We start from the raw sequence: 13523 nt of genomic DNA, 5'->3' as shown, positions 1-13523 counted from the left end.
TGGACATCATCAAATTTTATGAGAGAAAATGGAAAAAGTGGTTGACTTGAATTCCTGACCAGTCAATGTGATTTTAAGTTACAAGTGAAATTTGAATAAGTGTATGTTATGTGAGTTGTGTAAGCATTGTGTTGATGACCCTTGACCTGAATGAGAAAATCAACCTAATTCCTGTCATTCCATTCATGTCTACCTCTGCTTTCTATCGTCACCTTGGTTACAATTATCAAGCCTGAGCCAAATGTTGTCTTCACAGCTAGAAACCTCATCAACCATTCATTAAAGGCAGTTTGCAGTTTCCATGGCAACAATTAAGTTTTGTAAAAAGTCATTAGATGCATGTATTAACAAGGAATCTGATTTGAATTCTAACATTTCTCATTGTGAACCAGTTTTATTTTGAAATTATGGTAGCCATGATAGATCAGTGAGTGAAACTCCAAACTACATGACATTACAAAAAGCATATAATGACAAGTGAACAAGGTGATGTTTGTTTGATGACAAATTTGAACACCAGGGTTATATTTCATCATGAGGGAATTAAACAAACAGAAGTTACACTTGAATACTTGGTATTAAGGGAAGGAAAATAGTTTGAATTTTGTGTACTCAGACGTGAATATTTATGTTTGCATTTGATACTGAGAAAGAGTTCAACAATATGACAGATTTTCATTGAAGGAGAATGTGGATTTTTTAATGGATTTCTGTGTATATGTTTGTCTGTATGTGCAATATGTATGTGTGGAAAGATCTTTAAGACAGACATTTCTTCAACAGTGATTCATACACTTATATGCACCAACATAAAGTGATCAATAAAGGTTTTTGTAATTTGCATTGCACATTTATGACATTAACAACAAAAATCTAGCAAAAGACATCTATCATAAGTGAGACCCAGACCTTACAGACTTTCAAAGTTGAAGATAATCTCAACTAATTCTGAAGATGCTGTTGAATACTTTATTTTCATGAGAATTTTAATTCAGTATTTTCACACTCTAATGATGGAAAGTTACTGGATCAGTGTCAGTGTTCAATTCAGTTTGACTTTTGTAAGAAACATGTCTGTTTGATTGACAGAAGTGGAAACTATGGGACCAACAGCCATCAAGTAAGCCCAACCAGACGTTCCTATCCGCCTACTCTGTTGCCAAGGAGACAGCCACAAGTACCGCTTAGCATCGGGATGAAAGTAAGATCCCCTGCTGTATCATCAGTGGTGACTTCTCAGACTTCATTGCCTCCAACGTCTGTTCAGGGCCAAGGTAAGGTTTTGTTACCAACTCAGTGTTGTTATATCAGAAACAAATGATATCATCTGACAGTTTCATTCAACTGTCAAAAGTCAAGTGACAGTCAGTTTCAGTCAAAATGAATCACAGCTAGACTAAGTATTGACTAGAGCCAATGTCTCCATTTGATTGGGACTCTATAAAGACAGCCATCAAGAAATGGTTAACTTATTACAATTTATACATGCCACCCATTACTGATTAATTATTGAAAAATATAATTTCAACTATTGAAACATTATTGAACAAGAAGGATAGGCATACCTATTTTGATAGATAGGAATATGAATGTCAGTGTGTTGCCAGGTCTGTGCTTTTTAGGGCAATGTATTACTGTGAATTTGAATGTCATCAGCTTGTAATTCTACTTGATGGTCTCAAGTACACAACAATATCTCAGTGCTAATTTGTCAGTGATTTTCCAAGATTCCCCTTATGGTTGTTCGATAAGGTGCAGTATAACTCATTCATAGAGATCACTGCTTTCCGCACCTAGTGTGTTGTTATACTCTTAAAAGGGCAAAAGTGAAAAGTTTACTCATACTTAGGGCTTTGTGTTTTAGCCATGTCTTGTAAATAAGCAGTAATAAGACAAGGCCTGGAAAAACACTTGATATTAATGATTTTAATCTCAGGATCTCATGTTTTTAAGATCTTAGGAGTGGGATTGCTGTTTTGCTGTTTCATTGATACTTTGCATATCCAACAAACCATGAAATTATGCACCTCAATCACACTATGGCGCCTGAGGGTGTACTTCCAGTTAGCAACTTCTTTTTAGTAAGGGTATAGCTAGTAATTTTACTGTTTACTTTAGAAACGCTTAATCTATAGCAAATGTTTCTGCAATATATGAATGCTGGGATGGAATAAGCATATAAATGTATTATAGTGTATTTATGCAGTAAAAAGCCAAATTGGATACCATAGATGATACTTGGTCTAACATTTTCATTTTCAGCCGCGTACATATCATATCTATCACATCTTATGTACAGGAACCAACTGGAAAAGAACTTAAATTTTGCAGTATCTGAAATGTGAACACTATCTGAAATTGTGTGTAGTACACATTTAATGTTTTTGCATTGAAAGGTAGAGAACACATTTGAAATAAAAGATTACAAATTATTTATGTGCTGAAGAGTAATAGTCTACACAGACAACAAGCAACCCTAGAGTTCAGCAAAGTGAAATCAAGGATCTTGAAACAACATAGAATAGATAGTTACTGTTGTTTCATAGTTGTCTTGAAGTCACAGGCCAAACTTTTCCAGTTTGTTCCAAAACTTGTAACTTCGATGATGAAGTGATTCGTATAGACATCTGTAGAGGCAGAAAATATTTGTGTAAAGTTCTCCACATAGCCATCAGCATTGTCCAGATTAACCAAGAGTTAAGAGTTTATATGTAAGTTTTAGATCAAGGTCAGAAGGATGTCAAAAAGCCTATTAATCTATAGTAGAAGACCCTATCCTGTTTGACCTCGGGGTCAATTGTCAGACTGCTACAAGATGGTATCACAATAGCTATTTCCTGTTCCTCCAGTCAGACACTAAAAAATGAATCAGATGACCTATTTTAAACTCTGTGCATGGCTCTGCCCAGTCATGTGACATGTATAGGAAGATCAATTAATTTATAAGTTTGTGTTTGTTGGGTTGCTGAAGGATCACAAACATCTGTTGGCCCTTGATGTATCATATCAAATAGTCAGAAAAACAAGTTGTTTGTTTCTAAAGGTCAAAGCCCTAGGCTTGTTATACAGTTTATAACCTATGTGCAGATGGTTTCAATATTGCTGTTTTGACATAATGGTAAATTTGATTTACAACTCTAGAGGGCAGTCATCATATTTGAGTTGTCAGTATGTAAAGACTTGGCTCAGACTGTAATGTTTCCTGTGACACAGAAAACTTAAAAATTTCATAGGGAAATTTATGGTCAGATTTCATTGTTTGATTAGGTCTTCCTTAAAATGTTTGTCGGAGAGTTGTTTTGTGTCTGCTATTTTAACCCATCTATTCATACAGAGCATTAACAATTTCAACTGATCATGACGTCCAATAAATTTATGTTCAATCCAATAACAAGTACTGAGAATTTGTATGTCACTGAGTAGGAAACAAATCATTTAATACGGTATATCAGTAAAGATTGGAAAGAGTCAGTAAAATTCAGTAAGCTGTACATATGACATATTGCATGAGGCTTGATCTTCCCTGTATTTGTTGTAATTTATTTTGTGTCATATCTTGTGAAAATATGTATAGATTAGTTACATGCAGTCTGTGATGTAATTGCTTCATTCAAGTTTTGGCATTAGATTTAAGAATCTAGGTTCAGTTCTCATTAAATCATATATATATATATATATATATATATATATATATATATATATATATATATATATATATATATATATATATATATATATATATATATATATTATATATATTATATATATATATTATATATATATATATATATATATATATATATATATATATATATATATATATAATGTATATATATATAATAGCACAAGTATTACATGTTTGCAACATCTTTGTATTTTTAGCTGCTGTGTATGCACATGACAGCTTATAACTTATGTCATATTACTGTCTATGTGTCTATCTAATATTTTAGTGTGATTATTCAAGACTGGTTGACAAAATTCAAATATTGTTGTTTATGGTAAGTTTGCTGTATGGTTCTTGCCTAATATTTCAAAATAATGTATTCTTGCCATTAGGTCTTGTCATGTCACCACCATCAGCACCAATGGAACAGTCTGGTCACCAAGGCAACCCGGATCAACAGTCAATGTATCATTCTATCAATGTACATCAAAATAATCAGTTGATCCAAAGATCTAACAATGTCATGCTTCATCAAAGCATGAGACATCCCAGCCCTCGACAGTTTGCCAACATACCAACATTTGAAGAAACTCTATCTCCAACGGTGCCGTATGACACACTTGAAAAAGTGGAAAGAGTTTTGTCAGCAAGATCTCTAACCATTGAAAGAGCTTTATCAGCTCACTCATTGACAGACAGGGGTAAGTTAATAACAACATTGAGATAAATGACTACATAATAATGGCTGGCCTGTAGAAGACTATGGCTATGGTCAATATATTAGTAGCTTACTTATCTAAAGCACCTTGTATTAAACATAGACAGCTCATCTAAAGACACCTTCTACAAAACCTAGACTGCTTATCTACCTACAAAACCTAGACAGCTCGTCTAAAGACACCTTCTACAAAACCTAGACAGAAAGGGTACTCATGGGAAAATGTTTACTTGTAATATAACTTAGCATGGTATGCTGAAGTCGTACTATTGCAAGAAGTTTCCTGCTTTTGCAGATTTCTTACAAATTGTTTTGTAACTTGACAGTGTTTTATGACGTTCAACCGGTTGCTAACATTTTTAAAAACTTCGATTTTATAAGATCAAGTGGAATAGTGAAATCTTTAAAACAATTAGTTTCAGTGGTTACTCATTGTTTTGGGCTGTAAAATGTCTCTACACAGTGATAACTGGTGTGATTTTCATAAAAGTACAAATCCTTGACCTTTTCAAATAATGAGCTGCAATATTTTGTGGCAACAAGATCTTACAACTAGAGAAACTCAAGTCAAAAGCCTTAGGACAATGACAGCATAATGTGTTATTCAACTAAGAAATAATAAATTGTTTATGTTTTTATTGCAGTTGACTTACCAAACACACCTAGTGATTATGGCCGACTGGATAGCAATGAAATGTTACAAATGAATGCTGTTGATCGCTGTCCAAGTCAGTTATCAGCTATCTATGCTGATTGACAATCACAACATCAAAATAATCGTTAAAGCATTCACTCAATGATGGTCAATTATTAATGACACAAAATGCTGTTGTCAACCAAGATTGGATCTAAACAAGAATTATCATGTAGGAAATATGTACGGAAGATAGAGATTAACATATGATTTTTGAATGATAGATATTATATTTGATATAACACAATATGTTTCAAATTTATGAAATATAAGAAATATGTTAAATGATTCTAAAATGCTAGCTGACCAATTAACATGAAAGCTATATTATCTTGTTTGCATATCAGAATATAGAATTTTTATCAAGGATGTATGAGCAGTACTTAATATTGTGAGAGACAAAATCTAAGAACCAAAGTATTTGCTTGGTTTTTCTGTTTTGCCTTATTGCAGCTGTTATGCGAAATATTTGATTTGTCATTCATTGACTCAGAGAAATTTTAACCAGTATTACAAGTTTCCATGTGCAGTGATGTATTTGTAACTGTCTTTGATTTGATGTAGAGAATTCATGACAACTTTTTATGTGATTTACAGTTGAGATCCATGACATTACAGAACAAAGTAAGAATTTGATAGTATAGCATATTACTGTATGTTTGACGTTAGGTTTGTTCAGCCCTCACTTAATACTTGAGGCATTAATTAACCAACACACTAACATCTGACTCGTTCAAAATAAAAAGTGGATGGTGTATTTATCTTGACCAGATATAAGTACATCCTGGCTTTATCTTATCAGACTGCTAGATTTGTTATCTTCATCACTTTCCCACAATAACTTGTTTGTGCAATAATCATTTAAATGCTAGATATCAAAGTAGCATAGATAGTTTACTTGGATGATTAGACATATAGTCAGTTAGAGCAGTAGGTCGTAATTTACACCATAAAAGTGCCAAATATTGTGTTAAATATTTAAATAATATTAAAACTGTAGGTGTTAGCAATGTTGCTAATTCATGCCTCATTTTATCAAGCTCAACTGATTTAGAAATTTGTGCGTACGTATTTATCTAGGATTTTTTTCTTCAGCACACAATGAAATGGGACAACAACATGGCATGGAGCCAGTTGTCCTCCATCCGTCCCTGTTATTCATATACAGTATTTCGTCCAATAACATTATAAAGAGAGTACCTGGTATACAGAGTTAGGCCAGTCCTATGTATGCACCAACTGGTCTTGTTTTTTAAAATACTAGTTAGCTTTAATTTTAAGTATAAGTAAGTCTGATCTGTGAAGTGTGAAGCAAGCAACATAATGTGCTTCTAACACACTCACAAATTTTTAACCAAGAAAGAATTCTTCAGACCAAAGAAGTTGACACTTGAGGGCGCTCTCCACAAGAGGGGGATCGTGGAGAGTGCCCATATGTGACTTATCTTTTAGTTGATAAGTGTGAAGTGATTGATCTGTGTGTAAAACAAAGCAGAGTCAATCATCGTGAAGAGGACTTAGGTGAATTGAAATGCTAAATGAATTACAAACGATAATAGAATCCAATTAAGTAATCATGGTTAAAGATGGTGTTAAATGGAATGGGTAATGACACAATCAATCGAAGAAAACTTTACAAAATGCGATTGATCAAGAATCTATGAAGTTGCATCTATCCTCTGTATTTCAACTAATGCTTTCATTGTATTTCTTCAGATAAATGTTTGTGATCGCTTTTGTATTTTTACACTTATTCTGTCTGTCATTGTCAAATTTATATCTTTCCTTCATCTCTTGCATGCATTCTTTTATTGCAATGTAACAAATATTCTAAGTTTTTGTATTTTGTAACTAGTGTGTTTTATTTCCAAGAAGCTGTCAAAACGTATATATGTGAACAAGAGAGTAAGGGACATGCTTTGCTGTAGATGTTTCACAACAAATACATAACATTGGTTGTCATGCCAACAGAGTGCCATGACAACGAATAGCCTCAACAAAAGTACAGGCAAGATATATATGAAAGATGTCATAGCTATATTTTGTAACCTAAAGTTGACTTTGTGCTATAATAGTATATTTTGGAGCATTCAATGCCTTCGGCTTTATGAAATTTGAAATAGACAAAAATAGTCATTTCTTGTTTGCATTTGCTTATTTCTGTTTAATATTTCATTCTAACTTGTTTTAATATAAATATATTTAATCAGAATCCCATGGGGAAAGTCTGCTAGAATTTGAATAATGCACAGTGCTGCTGGTAGAGAGTCAATTGAAACTGAAATACTTGAAAAGAATCTAAACAAGTCGATTACCAAGTCACAAGCTAAATATTGCTACAAGGTGTTCACACTGCAACTTTCATGAACTGTCACTGTGGATCTTATAAAATTTATCCAGTGCAATCTTCACTTTACCAAGAACCCTGTCATGCCTTTTTTTGCCAAGCAAAGATTTAACAATGGAATTGAAAGAAAGGAGATGGGACTAATCACAAGTGTGGAGTGGGTGATGTAAAAGAATGATCGACAGTAGAGAAAGTATACTGTCTATGGTATAACAATATGATTGATTCAAGGACTATCAGTGGTGTACATGTTATTCATGTAAACTGTATCAGTTGTTAGAGTCCATTGCACATTTGTTTGTTTCTTGTTTGAAAAGTCTCCTGTACTTTGTAGGTTCACCAGCTCAAGTGACATTTTCATGGTCAGTTGTAAACTTCCCGGGAGACCAACTTTATTGCATCCAAGAAAACTTAGCTGTCATGTTGATTTAATGGATGGTCATGTTAAGCCAACCTTTACCATTCTACCATTTGAATTACCATGGTTACAACAATGGCTGACAGCAACTGGTACACTTTAATAACCCACTGATATCATTATTTACTTCTGAGAGCCAATTAGGTCAATGTCAGTTTAGACTTAGATTATTTCAGAACAACGCTCTGTGTGTGTGTGTGTGTGTGTGTGTGTGTGTGTGTGTGTGTGTGTGTGTGTGTGTGTGTGTGTGTGTGATGAGACCACAAAAGACCAAGGATGGAAACTGAGCAACACCTGGAAGGAACAAGGCATCTCAAAAACCATGATTTTCAAAGTTTTGTACCCTTTGTGAAAGGACTGATCTCTAGCACTTAATATTTTATCAAACCTTTGTTCAAATTAGAATGTGTGTATGAAGGATATATGTGAAATGTTATCACAATTTGCAAACAAAAGTGTTTTGTTTTTTTGCAGTCTGTGTTATCATGAAGACAGTTTACCAATTTTGTTTTCAAAGCAAATAAATTCTTTAGTCCAATTTCAATCAATCCAAATGATGATGTTTAGTAAATATTAGATTTAGACAAACATCTTAAAAGTTTGCTTTCAGTGCCATAGATGCATGGAAGATCCTTGCCTATTAAATCCACTGAGGTAAATTTACAGAGTAGCTTGTTCCAGCGATTCACTCCTTGCACCAAACCTTACTCCATCTGTTGATTATGATGGTTGCATTTCAAATCCATATTGTAATTGCTGCTCAAATGTTGCTCCTTAAAATTTGTAGTATATGTTTGTTAATACATCCATAATATAACCAACAGGGGCAATGGCTTTGGATGCATGTTATGAAATGGCCAAGTGCTTGCAGGGAATGAGATATCTGGAAATCTGATTGCATGGAGTAAAAGGGTTGAGATTCAGTGTGACACCTTAGTAGCAATATAGTCTAGACTGATGGTTTTTGCCTTCTCACAGCGGTATTATAAAGTGTTCTCAGAGTTTTATTCCAAGGTTATATTAAGGACCTGTGTAGGTAGTTCTCAATTTTAACTTCACCAGTGTTTTCCACATTTTGTAGTTCTATAAATATTGTTACAGGGTATCTCCACTATATCATTTCTTTTGTCTGACATTCATTTGTATAATTAGTTTCACAATGTTGAAAAATGAGTGATGTCATTGTCACAAATAAGTCTTGCATAAAGCAGGACTTTTACAATACTGTATCCAAGGAAGATGATGAATTTGTTCTATCATTTTGAAAGAACTGCTTGGATTAATACTATCAAATATTTCATGAAAAACAACAGTTTCTGATCAATAAGCTTCAAAAGTTCCAATTCCATCTTCATTCATTCATTGATTTTCTTGTTGTCTTGAATAATGTCATAGAAAGAAACAAAAGAGAGTTCATTAACACAGTTGTGAGTGATCTTGTATTTGAAAGTTACACAGTGATAGGAAATGGTTGACCTTTGAACCTTATCATGTCATGAATGGAGTGCATTAGAACATTGTCTTAAGGGTGCCTTTGCAAACCCTCTTGTCTAAATACTTGAAATATCGTTGACATACCATCACGTACAACTACTTACACTTCATATCATACAGCCTCATAAAACTACAACTAAAAGTTTATGATGTTCATGTGTTATTTTTGGCTTGATTTTGGTTCTATGCAGCTCAACTCTGAGCTGTGTAATTTACATACTGTAATTTTTACATAGCTATGTCACAGTGTCCTCTGCTATAATCATAGTGTACACTGTGATATCAGTGTCTTCTATGGTTTCAGTGTCCTCTGTGATGTCATAGTGTATTCTGTGGTCTCAAAGTGTACTCTGTGATGTCATGGTGTACTCTACGATGTCACTGTCTATGTACCCTGTGATGTCACAGTATACTCTGTGATGTCTCAGTGTTCCTACTCTGTGATATCAAAGTGTACTCTGTGATGTCATAGTGTACAATATGATGTCACAGTGTACTTAGTGATGTCATCGTGTACGTACTCTGTGATATCAAAGTGTCCTGTGTGATGGCTCAGTGTCCTCTATGATGGAACTGTACTTTGTGATGTCACGGTGTACTCTGTGATGTCACAGTGCCCTATGTGACCTCATTGTGTACTCTGTGATACCTCAGTGTAGTCTGTAATGTCAAAGAGCACTGTGTGATATTACTTTATCCTCTGTGATATCAAAATGTCCTCTGTGATGGCACTGTCTACTCTGTGATGTCAAAGAGTACTCTCTGATGTCAAAGAGTATACTATGTGATGTCAAAGTGTTCTCAATAAAGTTTGAAAGAAAACACATATTTTTTGCTTTACTTACCAGTTCTGCATAAAATTCAATATTTCAAAGAGATGTGTTAATTCTCCCAGATTGTATCACCCAAATAGGGAAAAGACACCGGTGATGACAAATGTACACAATAGTATTTCAAAATTTTATGTCATGACTTCAAATTTGCAAAAGGATTTTCTCAACTGTGCCTGAATCAAAATTATAAGTGTAGATGTGATACAAGACTAAAATACAAGTGGTATTCCTTGAATTTACAAGCATCTGTTCATTTATTATACATTGATTCAACAAAAGATAAAAGTATTTTAACCAGTTTTCATGATTTCAGATGTCAGTATGCATGACACAGTTGTTATAGTAGCTGTTTAAAACTAAATCATTTCAAACAGCTTGTCTAGCAATTTGTAAATTACAGAACCAACCCATGGCTTGTACATGATAACTATTTCAGTGATTTTTGATGTGACTGTGTGTACATGGATTGTAATGATGTTTGCAATAATGATTGATTCAAAGGTCAATGTCAGATTTGCAACTATTGTAGCTAGTACATGGAACTTGCTTGTTTTCACATTGTGCTTTCATTTTGTCACCTTATTTATTGACACATACATATTTCTTTATTTTAGAAGTTGTGTATAGATTCAGTTTACGCCTCATTCATTTCAAAGTAGTTATGTACTATAGAATTGTACACACAGGTCCTTATTGGTCTAATACAGGAAATGTAATGACTTTTGTCATGCTCCATCCCGTATAATTGAACTTTATATGACTATCTTTAATTCTATATGTATAAATAAATAGCTGATTTATGTCTCAGCATTTGATGTCATAAGTGTGATATGTTCAAACTTCTAGTAAATAAAATACAGCATGAATGTTACATAGGATAGATTTCACGTGAGCCGTGTATATATATATGGCTGACCTTTTTCCAGGTTTTAACGTCCAATTACAATATTTATATTTGGCAAAAGAAGCTAGTGGGGTAGCTATCCAGTGTCTGTTGTCTCTCTGTATATACATACCCATATGTAAATTATGTATGTCATTATGTGTGTCTTCTCTATTTTTAGCTCTGCTGTCAGCAACATGGAGCTTATCGAGTAAGTTTATATATTGAAATTATGATGAAATCTGCAATTTTGTATTTTTGGGGCAGTTTTTACCCTTTTTGGTCCAAAATTTTTTTTCTCACAAAACTACTCGTTTCATAGGCATTGATTGACATGTTCTCAGGGATGATCTTAATGTGAGATATTCAAATCATTGTATTTTTGTAATTATATTTGACATTTTTATAGGGCCATCCTGAATTGAGCTATCAAAGATTTCCACCGTCTTCATCAACACGTGTCAAAAATAGTTATTCTCTACATAACACAGCTGAGCTATATCAGCTGTAATGTCACCTGTCTTATAAATAGTGACATGTATCAATTTTGTAGTTAGAGTGTTCCGGTACATGCACCTTCAGGTGAAGGGTGGAAATTCTAAAATCTAAATGTCATGGCTCTAAAAATATGCAAATGAGCTAGATAAATGCAGGAACGATAAAAAATGTAAACACCCAAACTACCAAGCCTAGACCTTTTAAATTTGGGAAAGAAGTCCCACGGAGTTGCTGATCTAAGTTTGTTCAAGCCAAATTGATGACACTACTAATATGCAAATGAGCAAAATATATGTAAATATTGGTCAAAAATCTGAAATTTTGAAACTACTTGCTCTAGGACTTTTAAATTTTGTGGAGAAAACCACCTTATTTTGACACAGATTTTGGTTTGTTCTACCAAGTTGATCATATGATTAATTTTCAAATCAGCAAAAATTATCCTAAAAAATGCTGAAAAATTCTAAACTACAGAAAAATTCTTTCTCTGTATTTCAAACAGCATTAAGATAGTTTCATTCAAACCAATGTAGGTAGCTTGAATGGTATGCAACCAAATGTTGAAAAGGATACAAAATCACAAACTCAAAAACTACTTGTCCCAGAGTGTTGAAATTTGATGAGTACATATTTAGATTTTGATTCGAAATTCAGTGTGTGCCTGCTAAGTTGGTAAGATGACTTTTATGTAAATGGGAAATTAAAATATTCAAAAATTCTACATCCAAAAAGTTCTTGGTAGATATTTTCTTAGTGGCATTTAGATGCATGTTTTTTTAAATCAAAGTTGGATGAGTGATTCATACACAAATGAGCAAAAAAAATGTGATAAATGACAAACATTTTAAATATACAATGATTTAAAATAAATGGGATGAGTAATATACAAATGAGCAAAATGAATCATTGAAAGAGTAATAATTCTACATAGACAATACACACTTGTTGACATCAGTATTTACAAAAGATGTCCATAATCTTTGAGTTTGTTAGCACAAAATTGATTGAATGACTGATATGCAAATTAGCAGAACAGATGGCATCACCATCAGAATTAATGAATTGCCCTTTTACTATCAATGTCAGAATGTTCAAATCGCTTTCTAAGACTGAGTGTAGTAAAAAGTGAAAATATATGTTATTTCTCACAAAATAATTGTCATATTTCCACACATTATTAAACTGGAAGAACATTTCCATTTAAGGTAGTGCAAATTTTGGTACTGCAGAAACAAATTACCCAAGATTTTCTGATATTTGAAATTCAAAATGGCCACCCCCCGTGTGTAAACTCTATGGAGAAAGGAAATTTTCCATTTTCGAAAAACTAAGACTGTGAAAAGTTGTCTTACACCAACAGCTCTAAAATGAACCCCAGAAGTGGTAGATCAGAAGGTCTATATGTATAACAGTACTTACATTAGATGTGTTCATCAAGCATTAAGCTTACAACTTCATCAGCTTTTTCATTGGAGACAGATGTATACACACACACACACACACAGACACACACATACATATATATATATATATACATATATATATATATATATATATATATATATACATATATATATATATATATATATATTCACACACACACACACACGCATACATCCTATATCAAAATAAACTAGGTGACTAGGCTACATTTATTGACAAGTAACATTAACTGGTAAACAATTACAATGCAGTTTAGATATATGTACAGACCCGGTTGAGAAGCTGAATACTATGTGTCTCAACATGCTTTGAAGAGCAACAAAAAACTGTAGTTTTATATCTTAATGAAGGGGCCCAACCAGCTGTGCAGACCACAGGCGAGCTAGGAGTAAACAGTCTAAGATATTAAGATATATGATATTAGTATCATAATTGTAAAATATTGATCTTACCAATAAACAGTTTTGGTAATATGTCAGGGTAGAGTTCTTTTCTGACCGCAAAACGTGTTTGTGCAGTCTACGGCGC

General features: G+C 33.3%; 1 protein-coding gene across 1 annotated transcript in view; it reads left to right on the top strand.

The window, feature by feature from the left end:
- Positions 1–10978, top strand: part of LOC139139375 (zinc finger protein GLIS3-like) — a 116693-nt gene extending 105715 nt beyond the window's left edge. The window contains exons 8-10 of the mRNA XM_070708276.1: positions 1090–1274; positions 4060–4368; positions 5030–10978. Of these exons, the coding sequence (XP_070564377.1) occupies positions 1090–1274; positions 4060–4368; positions 5030–5142 (607 nt within the window). The 3' untranslated portion in view covers positions 5143–10978. The remainder of the gene's footprint in view (positions 1–1089; positions 1275–4059; positions 4369–5029) is intronic.
- Positions 10979–13523: the final 2545 nt, after the last annotated feature.

This window comes from Ptychodera flava, chromosome 8, assembly GCF_041260155.1.
Source record: "Ptychodera flava strain L36383 chromosome 8, AS_Pfla_20210202, whole genome shotgun sequence".
In the NCBI taxonomy this organism is placed as follows: domain Eukaryota; kingdom Metazoa; phylum Hemichordata; class Enteropneusta; family Ptychoderidae; genus Ptychodera; species Ptychodera flava.
Note: the sequence above shows the minus strand (reverse complement) of the source record. Positions and strands in the feature narration are given on the sequence as shown.